The following is a 12,154-nucleotide window of genomic DNA, read 5'->3' as shown; positions in this document are numbered from 1 at the left end:
TTTATACATGCATTCGTGGGTAAAAAACTAAAAGGTGAAACAACTGGCTTCAGTAAGGTTCTAAAACTAAAGGTGAAACAACTGGCTTCAGTAAGGTTCTAAAACTAAAGGTGAAACAACTGGCTTCAGGTTTATACATGCATTCGTGGGTAATAAGGTTTATACATGCATTCGTGGGTAATAAGGTTTATACATGCATTCGTGTGTAATATATTCTTGAAAAATGAATTGTGTCTGAATTTGCCAGTTATTGTATAGATTGATCTAAAACATGAAATTGTAAGTTTTTTATTTGACATCCTGTATGCTAAAGCATGTTTTTATGAATGTTAATTTTGAGATTTTATTGATTATGTTCAGGTAAACTGTTTTCCAACAGGTAAGCTAAAAGAAATTTGAAATGAATGGTATATTCAGGAAATATTTGCAAACAAACTGAACGTGAATGGCAAAGGAAAAAGGCATACACATATATATATAAACAAACAACAAAAATATTTATTTGATGAAAGTTACTAGCCTTAGCCATGACTTGACAGCTTCAAAGTTTTTTTTACGATTTCCTTGGCTGCCAGAACCGTAGAGAGAAAGATGTCTACTTTAGTAGGAGCAAGAATGAGAGTTCCTAGTGCGGTATCTCCTAATCCTAGATTATCTTCATCACAGACAATTTCTGTTACACATATTCAAGAGAGATGAATGCCCAGCTCACACTAACTTACCAAATTTCTGTACTACTCCTCAACTTGAGTATGATCCACACCCTTTAGGAGCATTGATATAAAAATAGGGTCAAGCAAGTATAAGCCTTCAGAGAATGACCAATGTTGTATGTAACCTTTGTTGAGAGGATTAGTGTAAGTTTATGTTCTTTCAAGTCCCGTGTAGGAGTATGTCAACTTAGTTCAAAATACTTGCTGAAAAATTTAGCTGAATAATCTTTTTTTTTTCTAGAATTGGAAGGGTGAAATACCTATTTTTGTGAGTCCGGATTAAAATATTTGTTATTTTAACCTAATTAATCACAGTAGATAACCTGATAAATGATCTAATGAAAGTTGCACCTTGTAACAACAGTCTAACTTAGGTAGCATAAAATGTAAATTTAGAAAATTAAATCAGGTTTAGAATGGATAAAATTCCAAAAAATATTCATATTGTATATTGCTATTCTGTAGTTATAAAAAAAATATATTTTTGGTTATTTGAGTGTCATAACTCTTTATTACTATAGTTTATTTTTTATTAATTTACTCAGATCTTTTACAAGTTAAAAAAAAGGTTGCACAAGCAGTAACAAAATTTTATATTTATGACATGTTAATGTAACAATGTTTCTTTTCTACTGTAAGATGGTTGCAAATTTTTCTTATCCAATTTTGTTTTATTTTCTTTAAGAGCTCGTCAGGCAGTTGGGATCTGCTTCAAACTGACCGTAATTCCACGACGTGTGTTTACAAGAATTTTGATGCTTTTCTCTCTCCCTGCAGCCGCTGAAGATGAAGATGATGCCAGTGGAGGACAACAACAACAGTTGTTAGTTGATATGGTTCTTGGTCTTAAAAGACGTAAATTGTGTGTTTGATAAACTACAAAACGTTTGTTTGACTTCTGTGTTTTCATGATAAATACTACTTACGTATTTTATGCTTATTACTTTGTGCGTAAGTTGTCTGTTTTTATTAAATATGAATATATTTTAGTTCACAAGACATTAATTTGCTAATGAATGGGGTCAATTGTTTTGTGACGTAATATTTTCTTATCAACGTTTGTTCTTTATAACTTTGATTCATGTTCATTCTATACAACCAATGTGCAGCTGACATTCTTTCTTATAAAAAAGAAATTACATTTCAGCTGTGTTTTGACATTTTACAAAATTTTGGTGACTTTTTTCTGTGATAAGAATGTCATATGTGTGCTCATTCGCTCGATGTAAGTGTATGAAACTTTGTATTTTCTTTATTTCTCTTATCCATGTAACAAATTTCCTTTCAATTTAAATAAGCAAGGAGGTTGTTCTAAAAATAAGTAGCATGAGTATTATCATTAACATCTGATCAAAGCATGATGCCCACAGAGATATGAACTGAAAACTAACCTTGTAATTAATATAGTTAATATACCCCCCAGTAGCTCAGCAGTAAGGCTGAAGACTTACAATGCAAAAAATTGAGTTTCAATACTCATGGTAGGCAGAGCCCAGATTGCTCATTGTGTAGCTTTGTGCTTATCAACAACCAAACCAGTGATCAGCTGGATATCCCCACTGTTAGGGATATTTTTTACCTTATTCCTGATAACATCTTGCCAGCTCAGGAAATTTAGGTTAGTCCTAAATCCATAAACTAAGCTGAAAATTCAAAATAATAAATAGATTACAAACAATACAAATAAACGTTTGTATGTAAATATTTTAACCAATACTTTTAATTAAACTAACATTAAAGAAACAATATAATTTAATTACAAAAACACAGTAGTTACTTGCTTAATGTACTATTGCTAATTTCCAGTCTTGTGAAAAAATAATTTGAACATTTTTAATCAAGACAATTAGATTTTTTTTTTTTGAGCCATGATTGGAATACGATATTACATTGAAAATTGAGTACCCAACAGTATAAACCTTTGAATCAAGTTACTGATGACTCGTTTAGGAAAGCAATAATCAGTAGTAATTTAATAAAATCTGCACGAGGTCAGTCCTTTGGAAGAACCTTGTACCAGAGAGATAATTTTGGCTATAGTCTGATTTTCTTATGTGTATCTATATGAAATTTAGCAAGCTTTTAGTAAAATTTATGAATCTGTTGCATTATAAAAGTATTCCTACTCAAGATATGTCTGTGAGTTGATGACGTCAGTCTGGTTCAGACTCTGACAAGTTGGAGTGTAAAATGACATTCATGTGAAGAATATAAATACATCATACAGTTTACATATTGCAGTTGCATAACCTTCAGAACTATTTGTCCTTATAAGTCCTTATTTACAGTTTTGTTTTTAGTATCCCTGTATATTGGCCCGCCATGGCCAGGTAGTTAGAGCGCTTGACTCACAATCTGAGGGTTGCAGGTTCGAATCCCGTCCCACCAAACGTTCTCACCCTTTCAGCTGTGGCAGTGTTATAAAGTGATGGTCAATCCCACTATTCATTGGTAAAAGAGTAGCACAAGAGTTGGTAGTGGGTGGTGATGACTAGCTGCCTTCCCTCTAGTCTTACACTGCTAAATTAGGGATGGCTAGCGCAAATAACTTTCGTATAGCTTTGTGCGAAATTCAAAACAAACAAAACCCTGTCTATATTGTCATATTGTCTGGTATTTACTCTCCTCTACCACGAACTATTTCTAAGTCAATAATGAGGATAAAATGAATAGTTGATAACTCAGACTTTAAATATATATATTACCATATGGAATGACACTCTGTAATAGGTAATAACATGTGTACTTGAATCCTCATCCATGCATGTAGGGTTAAGAAGCAGGAATAAAAAGTGCTATGCTCTTAATTTTTTTTCTGAAACAAACTTATCTCATCTACGTAAGATGTAGGAACACTGAGTGTACAAATTTTTTTCCATGTTTATTTTTTTTTCCTTGGTTATTTAGGAACTATCAGTATTTTGTTCTATTTATTTATTTACAAGGTAGAGGAGTTTAGTGGTGGCTAATTGTTGACGTCCGTTACAGCACAAGTTTTAATATAATATTACAATCTTAGCTCAAGGAGTATATTTACCTGGTTAGGCACTAAATGTTAGGTTTTAACTGAGCACTTTATATCTAGTTTTCTTGAAGTAAAATTATATTCTTATTGTTACTTATTGCTAACTGCTTTTATAATTAGTAATGAGAGGGTTGTACACATGTTTGAAATTCTATGATATTCTTTGTTATTCAGGGTTACTTTGCTGTTAGTAAACCGAGGCCAACTGGTTTTTCCCACAACAACCATACGCAGAGTAGCTATTTTGTTTGAAACTCGTGAAGATTTAATCAGGTAGAGATCATAACTGGCTTCGGATTTTCTGAGACTTGTTTTCCAAATCTAAATAGTATGATATCTGTGTCTTTTGATAACATTTTTTACCAGTTAAATCTTCTGTTTCTTTATGAATTGTTTGATTAGCTGATGAAAAGCTAGAAAAATACAGTTTTATAATATATTTTGCAACAGTTAAAATGTTTACTATTGGTCACTTTAATAAGGGTCAAAGTTATATCAAAGCTTGAAATTCTCCTGAAAAATATTTCAGTATTGCATTTGCAGAGACACTAAAAGATGTAGATTATGCTACAGAAATGAACCATTAGGCTTAAGTATGATAGAAAAGTTAGTAAATAAACCATGTGATTATCATACTATATTTTTCATTGTTAGTTAAATATAATTCTTCTATTCCCAGTTTCCTGGTGGGTTAGTGAGATTATGGATTTATAATGCTAAAATCCAGGGTTTGATTCTCTGTGGTAGATACAGCAAATAGCCTAATGTGACTTTGCACTAAAACAAAGCTATTCCCAGTGTTAGAAACTAAGAAATTGTTTTTCTGTGACTTGTATTGCTTTTATATTGTTTAATTTGGCTTTTGAACTAAATCCACAGTTTGTTTGGTCGTAAAAGTTTCAGTGAGAGAAAAAAATTTTTAAAATTGGGTTAACCTTCTCATTACTTGAAGAGGATTTAAAATATACAAAAGGATGAAATAGATGTTGTACCTAGAGAATGACATAGTTGTAGCAAGCAAAGAGTGACACGGTTCAATTTAAAGAATGGTATAGATGTTGAATTCAGGTTAAAATTTCAGAAACCTGCTTTAGGTGAGCTTATTTTTTTGACACAAATATTGTCTTTCATTCAAGTACTTCTCAAAGGACTTTCGAAACCTGAAAATTTTGAGCCTCAGTTCTGATATTTACTTTAAAAAAACTATGTGATGTACCATAATTCATCATGACTAGTGATCTCTGTTGCTCAGTTGAACCATTTCTTGTAGGTACGAAGTGGCGAGGCAGCTAGAGGGAGATTTACTTTCTTCAGTTGAGGCTAAGGACTATGAAATGGCTCATCAACTATTCTTGAATGTGAAAGAAATGTACTTCCACTACTGCAGTCAAGGGCAACCTGAGAAGTAAGATATATGAAAATAGGAGGTAGTCTTTTAGAGAAATGGTAGACCTTGTGTGTACAATTGTACTTTGATTTTTTATTCTTTTAAGTTTTTGTCATTTATATCCAAAAGTGTTTTTGCAAATATAGTACATTTTATAGAACATTGATCTATGGAGAATTTAACAAAAATGTATTTTAATTTTTTTGAAGACAAACTTACTGGTTATTTTGAGTGACCCACTGAGTGTACATGGTATACTCAGTTATTCTTAAGTTTCTTTAAAGGTTTTTTAAAGAAATAAAAACTAAGATTGGATTGGAGTTGAACCTCTAATTTTGCTAACTAGGCAGTTGCTGTATCCAACTAACTTTACCACCTTTGAGTGATGGAGTTTAGTAGGATGTAAAAACAAAGTGCAGCTCTTTTTGTGTGATTCTGTGTACTTAAAGTAGTTTAATTTGGATTAATTTATATAATTTTAAATACACCTCTAAATAAATACAGTTTTTAGTATTAGTTGAGATGAGAAACTTGGAATGAACTGTTTTAGGTTCAAGTTTTATCCTGGAATATTATTAAATATTTTTAATGATTCACTACAGGAACATTTCAGTTTGGTTTGACTTAGGATGAGTTGTTTTAGTCAGTAATTACAGACTATTTTTTATAAGGGAATGAGTTGTTTTAGTCAGTAATTACAGACTATTTTTATAAGGGAATGAGTTGTTTTAGTCAGTAATTACAGACTATTTTTATAAGGGAATGAGTTGTTTTAGTCAGTAATTACAGACTATTTTTATAAGGGAATGAGTTGTTTTATTCAGTAATTAGACTATTTTTATAAGGAAATGAGTTGTCTTAGTCAGTAATTACAGACTATTTTTTATAAGGGAATGAGTTGTTTTAGTCAGTAATTACAGAGTATTTTTTTATAAGGGAATGAGTTGTTTTATTCAGTAATTACAGACTATTTTTTATAAGGGAATGAGTTGTTTTAGTCAGTAATTACAGACTATTTTTATAAGGGATTGAGTTGTTTTAGTCAGTAATTACAGACTATTTTTATAAGGGAATGAGTTGTTTTAGTCAGTAATTACAGACTATTTTTTATAAGGGAATGAGTTTTTTTACTCAGTAATTACAGACTATTTTTATAAGGGACAAAATTCTTCCCACCTTCCTACGTTGTTTCACTGCCGGCCATGTTTACGTTCGGTGTCTGAGCCGTGGTGTGGAAATACTGCAAAAACTAAGAAGATACAAGGATGCCGTAGATCTGCTGCAAACACTAGTTGATCAAAAGGTATTTCAGTGTTCGGCAGTTCAAGCCAACAGTTTTTAAGTTTAGTATCGATCTTCTAAATAGTTCAGAAAAAGTGCTAATTATGGTTAAAAAAAATTTAAGTTAAAAATAGTGTTCCCCTACCTGACATTGTTTTATCAAATGGTTGTTCTGTTGTGTGTTTATACATGTGATACATCAGATTATGATTTATTCCTAAGACAGTGATTGTTCATATGTAATGCTACACGCATTAATCACGTCATTTTTAAAATAAACAATCAGACACTTTTGTTCATTTTATGAATTAAAATTTTTAATGTTACTGGGCCTTGATTTGTTTTATTTTGTGTATGGGATTGTTTCCAAGAGTTATATAAGATAATCATCTTCCGTGATGGAAATTTGGTGAAATTGCTTCAGTTACCCGTTATGCTTAAATAATGGCTATGAAAACATTAGTTTTATTATGAATTGATTATGTAAGTTGATGGGGGCAGTGTGGATCAGTGACTTTGTGCTTTGGACTCGTAGTTGGGTGGTTGCAAGTTTGAGGCTGGCTTGGGCTGTTGTGTCCTTGAGTAAGACACTACTTCTAATTATTTCAGTTTATCCATTTGTGTGATGGGTACCAGATGTTAGTTGGTGGTTAACCTAAAATAGACAGGCACCCCTTCCAGTGTATCACCATTCTCATCGACTTGTGCCAGTTAAGCCAAAGTTCATTAATGGATCCTGTGTGCCATCTTTTCATGAGAGGGATTTGCCCTTTTTCATGTAAATTGTTGTCATCAGGAGTATAGTATGAGCTAGTACAGCATTCATACAGAAAAATAGAAACACTATAGCCCAAACACTTTTTAAGGTAGACCTTTCATCATGAGGGACATTTATACAAAGAAAGTGTTGACTGCCATTACAGTTAGTAATTTATTGCTGAAGACACCAGGATTTCGTACGGTCAACATTTAGTAAGTTATTTATTGTACAGCTAAAGTGATGTTCTTGCGATTTTCTTAATTTTGTTGTGTTAGCTGAATAATTTTTTATTTTGCACATATTATACGAAGGATATGGTAGCAATTAGATGCATCATGACTTTATATATTATTTCTTTTCTAGGAGTATTGTCTAGACTACAGAGGGCGATGGTATGATAGAATTGCTTTAAATTCAGATCAGCATTTAAAACAGCCTGAAAAAGTAAGATCTAATTTCTGTTATCAAATCTTTTTCTGTTCATACTTGTAAACGTTTTAAAGTGCTGTAACAAGTATATAATTAATACTTTCTGATTGTTATTGTTATCATCTGTTTTCCATTGGTATACCGTATATGTAAATATTTCAAAGTTCTGTGTTCACTACAATTTTTACTCTATAGTTTCAAAGCCACTAAAACAGGTTGTTTATGGATTCTTTGTTTTTTGATTTGATACTCATTTAGTCTTTATTGGAGCTCAAAAATTGCTTACGGAACATTTTTAGGCTTACTGCTGTCAGTTATGTAATTTATTCATCGTGATATAAATACGTTCAACACACACTTTATAGGCATTCAGTTTTCAAAATTTCTTTGGAATAAATCTTTGAGTTTCTCTGACACTTACTGCTTTGATTTTGCTATGATAATAGGAGGGAAATCTCTTGTACAAGTGAAAGTATAGTTTATCCATGATATTAGGAAAACAAGACCGTATAATTCTAACATTTTCGAAAGGTGGACTTTTCTTCATTAGAGCATACTGGGAAACCAGATTATCCAATATTTTTTTTCAAGTTTATTGAGGCTAAACAGTGCTGCAGAAATAGAGAATTTCAAAGAATCCCTGATTTATCCCAAAGCTTTTGTGAAAGCATATTAACCTACTGAAGATAGGCAGTAGTCACATGACTTTGTCATGTGATCTACACAACATATAACTATAAAACTTGAGGATTTCCCTGGTATGTATCATACGTATAGCCAAGGAAGGTTATTATATGCCGTAGACCTTGTGGCACAACACTTTTCAAGGGTGAATACTTTAAGAGTGTTAAACAGTTGGAGATTTTACAGAAATATTTGTTTTCTGTTCTATCTAAAGAGTAAATTTATGGTTTATCTATGAATATACCTTGAATGTGCTTGGATTCTTTGTATAAAATGGAACCCAATGGAACCCATTTTTATTATAAATCTCATTTAGCTACAGTTTAAGTTGATATTGATAAACTTGTGTCTAATATATCTAAACGTTTATACGTATTACACATGTTCTGCTACATTACTTATTTATATAGTAATGACCTAGGAACCTGACTTTATTTTAGGCTCTACATTGTTTAATGTCGTGGTGTTTTTTGTGACATTTTTTCTGATTGCTTCTGTTTTTTTGATACTTCTATTTTAGTTTTCCAATTACAGGTTTACATTTATTCCTGACTTTTTTAGCAGCTTTAAAGCAGAATCTAAAATTTTAATAGATAAATTTTTGAGTTGCTAAATTAATAACATACAATTTTGTTTGTTTTTACTTGTTCAGTTTAATATTTAACGAAACGTTTTTGAGTTTTTTGAATATCCTAGACTTTTAAATAGTGCTTGGAATACATTTCAAACTCTCTTATTTTCTTACCTGAAATTCATCTTTGTGAAATATTTATAAAGCTGTATAAAAAAAGGGCATAATTAAAAAAAAGAGAGATTATGTTATTTCCAGCAACTTAAGTGTTGAAACCATACTATAATCCATATTTTGCAAAGATTAAAACCATATTGATTATATACGTAAGTTGTTTGCTACATATGAGGAGGCCCGGCATGGCCAGGTGGTTAGGGCGCTCGACTCGCAATCTGAGGGTTCGATTCCCCATCACACCTAACGTGCTCACCCTTTCAGCCGTGGGGGCATTATAATGTGACGGTCAATCCCACTATTCGTTGGTAAAAGGGTAGTCCAAGAGTTGGCGGTGGATGGTGCCTTCCCTTTAGTCTTACACTGCTAAATTAGGGACGGCTAGTGCAGATAGCCCTCGTGTAGCTTTGCGCGAAATTCAAAAAACAAACAAAAATATGAGGAAATTTATTTTTTCTTTATCCGTTATTGACATTCTACTCTTTCTGTAAAGTTTAGCATAAAATCAATATGAGACAATTTTTAGGACACTAATTATTTCAAATCAAACTTTATTATTCTTTTAGAAGGTGTAAATATTATAGTAATTATTTCATGTGATAATTGAATTTGATTCTCAAAAAAAAATTTTTAGGTATATGGAATTTTTAAGATTCACAATTTGGTTGTACCAGAAAAAGGATTACAAAATTATTGACTTTATCAGTATCAAACGTTATTCATTTGTTTTGAGAATAAAGCATCTCCACACCCTTATTCCTTTGTTTTGTTGTTAAGCACAATGATACACACTAGGCTATCTATGCTCTAACCCACCATGATTTATTGAAACCCGTTTTTTAGCATTATAAGCCTTCAAACTTACTGCCAAGGTACTGGGGGCCCCACTCCCCTTTATATCTTAAAGTTTGAGGGGATTGGTCTAACATTCTGTTTTATATTTGGCCTGAAAAATCTGATTTTATGGACATCATTTTGAGTTTTTGAAACTGTTCACATTATACATTTTCTGTTATAACTCTGATTTTATAGGCTTTTTCTGTGATTAAAACTGCACTCTCAGATGTTTTTGTGAGAACTGGCCACAAGTTTGCTCTTTTCTCTCGAGCCCAGAAAATTTGTTCTTCCTCTTCCAACAAAAAGCTAGGACTAAAATTGGAAGAGCTGCCAGAGATATTGTCAGTTCAAGAAGCTCCCAAGGTCTGTGTATCGTTCAAAAATGATTTTTTAGTACGATAAAAGAAACCTTAGAAGGTTATAATATGCTATATGATATAAATATATATTAATAGTAAGTAAAGTGTATGTAGAACAATACATCACATCTTGTCTTTTAAATGTAAAAATATACTTCTGTATATATTGCTGTTTTTATGTGAAAAACAAAGATGTAAAATGCAAAGAGACTTGTTTTACTTTTATTCAAGTGTATGGTGATTTTCCAGTAAACTTACAAAAGTCTCAATGTATCACATGAAAAGTACTAAATGATGATAAGCTGTAAACCGGGATATTTAAAAATCTTATCTGAAGTTTAGAAAAAAAAATTAATTTCACAGAGATTATAGCTGTTTCGATCTTTTAATCTAGGGGTTTTTATTTTTACTATGGGTTTATAAAGAGTATGGTTATTATTGTGTGCTAACAGCATCCTTAATAGGGCAGCAGTGACTATTTAATTTGATTCGTGTTGATATTCATACAATTAGGTGGTGATTCAAGGTCGGCTGTTTCCTCGTGCATTACCTGGATATAAAACTGTCTTTATTTCCATGGATTCTGCTGAATCAAGTAGTGTTGGGGATGTTGTCATTGTTGGAGTTGAGGAATTAGCTCTACAACATTATAAGCAACAAGGCTTTACTCAGGGTATGTGAGTTATGGTAAATATGTAGATATCAGGGTAACTCTTGTAATAAGATTATATCAATTAAACGCTTATGGGGTTCTTACTAAACAGATCAGTAATGTAGCAACATCGTTACTTCTGAATTTCTGCTTTTATAAAAATTTTATGAAATGTTGCTAAAGTCACATGTTAAAATATATACAATTAATAACAGTAAAGTCAACAAGATTTATTTTTTAATGTGGAATTGTATATTGTGTTTGATAAAGATGGCAGCATTAACAATTTCATGTAAGCTACTACTGCCATCTATAATCATATATATATATATATATATATTGAACTATTTGAATAAATGAAAGTTTTTTTTTCAACTTGTAAGTTATTCTGTCTTTAAAGATACAGTGCCAGCTCTTCTTTTTCAGTATTTAAATCAAGTGATTTTGAAAACGAACCAGTTAAGCTTATTTCGTCAGAGTTATGTTTCCGAAAAACCTTTGATAATGGAAACAAAAAATGTTGTTGTTTTTAACATTAATGGAAGCAGATAAAAAAAAGATGAGAAGTTACAAACTACTTTATTGTTGGATAGTGTTGGAGAGAAAACTTTAGAAATTTACAACATGATTTCAGAAGAAAAAAAAGACTATTAGTAGTCTCGGAAAAATTTGAAGCATATGGTAACACTCATAAAAGTGTGGCCTAAGAGTGACATATTTTATGATAAGTCAACGTAAAGAGGAAACTATATAACAGAATTTAAACTTTTAATTTGTAATTCTAGATTGAGTGATATGCAAGAGAGTTTAATACATGTCAGAAAAATTTGTGTAATGTTAGTGAATGTTTTCTTAGGGAAGGGGACCTTATCTTTCCTAAAAGCCTTAGGTATGTACTGAGCTATGGAAATTTCATGAGTTCAAGTTGAAAATATGAAAACTCATCAAACGGTTGTTCATGATGTCAATATGGTACATATCTCTCAAAGGAAGCATCATTCCACCTTCAACATAAGTAATATTGATTTTTGCAAAATGAGTTGCAAACCAGGTAACGAGGGTTATTTTGGTTGTTCAGAAGGTAGAGGTCAAATGGGAGAGCAGGCTCTGGCAGAATATCTAAAGTGTAAAAATGGTGGTACAGTTAATGAATGCCCTCAGGTATCCAGAGTATGATATAAAAAACATAATAATGGCAGAATATCTAAAGTGTAAAAATGGTGGTACAGTTAATGAATGCCCTCAGGTATCCAGAGTATGATATAAAAAACATAATAATGGC

General features: G+C 31.6%; 1 protein-coding gene across 2 annotated transcripts in view; it reads left to right on the top strand.

The window, feature by feature from the left end:
- Window positions 1–12,154, top strand: part of LOC106461064 (fanconi-associated nuclease 1-like) — a 23,378-nt gene that overhangs the window by 3,403 nt on the left and 7,821 nt on the right. For both annotated transcript variants that reach the window (XR_002610908.1, XM_022387901.1), the window contains exons 4-10: window positions 1,399–1,536; window positions 3,913–4,011; window positions 5,009–5,143; window positions 6,284–6,428; window positions 7,530–7,610; window positions 10,057–10,224; window positions 10,734–10,893. Coding sequence is in view for 1 of the 2 variants with exons in the window: in XM_022387901.1 (XP_022243609.1) it covers window positions 1,399–1,536; window positions 3,913–4,011; window positions 5,009–5,143; window positions 6,284–6,428; window positions 7,530–7,610; window positions 10,057–10,224; window positions 10,734–10,893 (926 nt within the window). In the remaining variant the exon portion in view is untranslated. The remainder of the gene's footprint in view (window positions 1–1,398; window positions 1,537–3,912; window positions 4,012–5,008; window positions 5,144–6,283; window positions 6,429–7,529; window positions 7,611–10,056; window positions 10,225–10,733; window positions 10,894–12,154) is intronic.

Source organism: Limulus polyphemus, unplaced genomic scaffold (genome assembly GCF_000517525.1).
Source record: "Limulus polyphemus unplaced genomic scaffold, Limulus_polyphemus-2.1.2 Scaffold891, whole genome shotgun sequence".
Lineage (NCBI taxonomy): Eukaryota > Metazoa > Arthropoda > Merostomata > Xiphosura > Limulidae > Limulus > Limulus polyphemus.
This window is presented reverse-complemented; position numbering and strand designations above follow the sequence as displayed.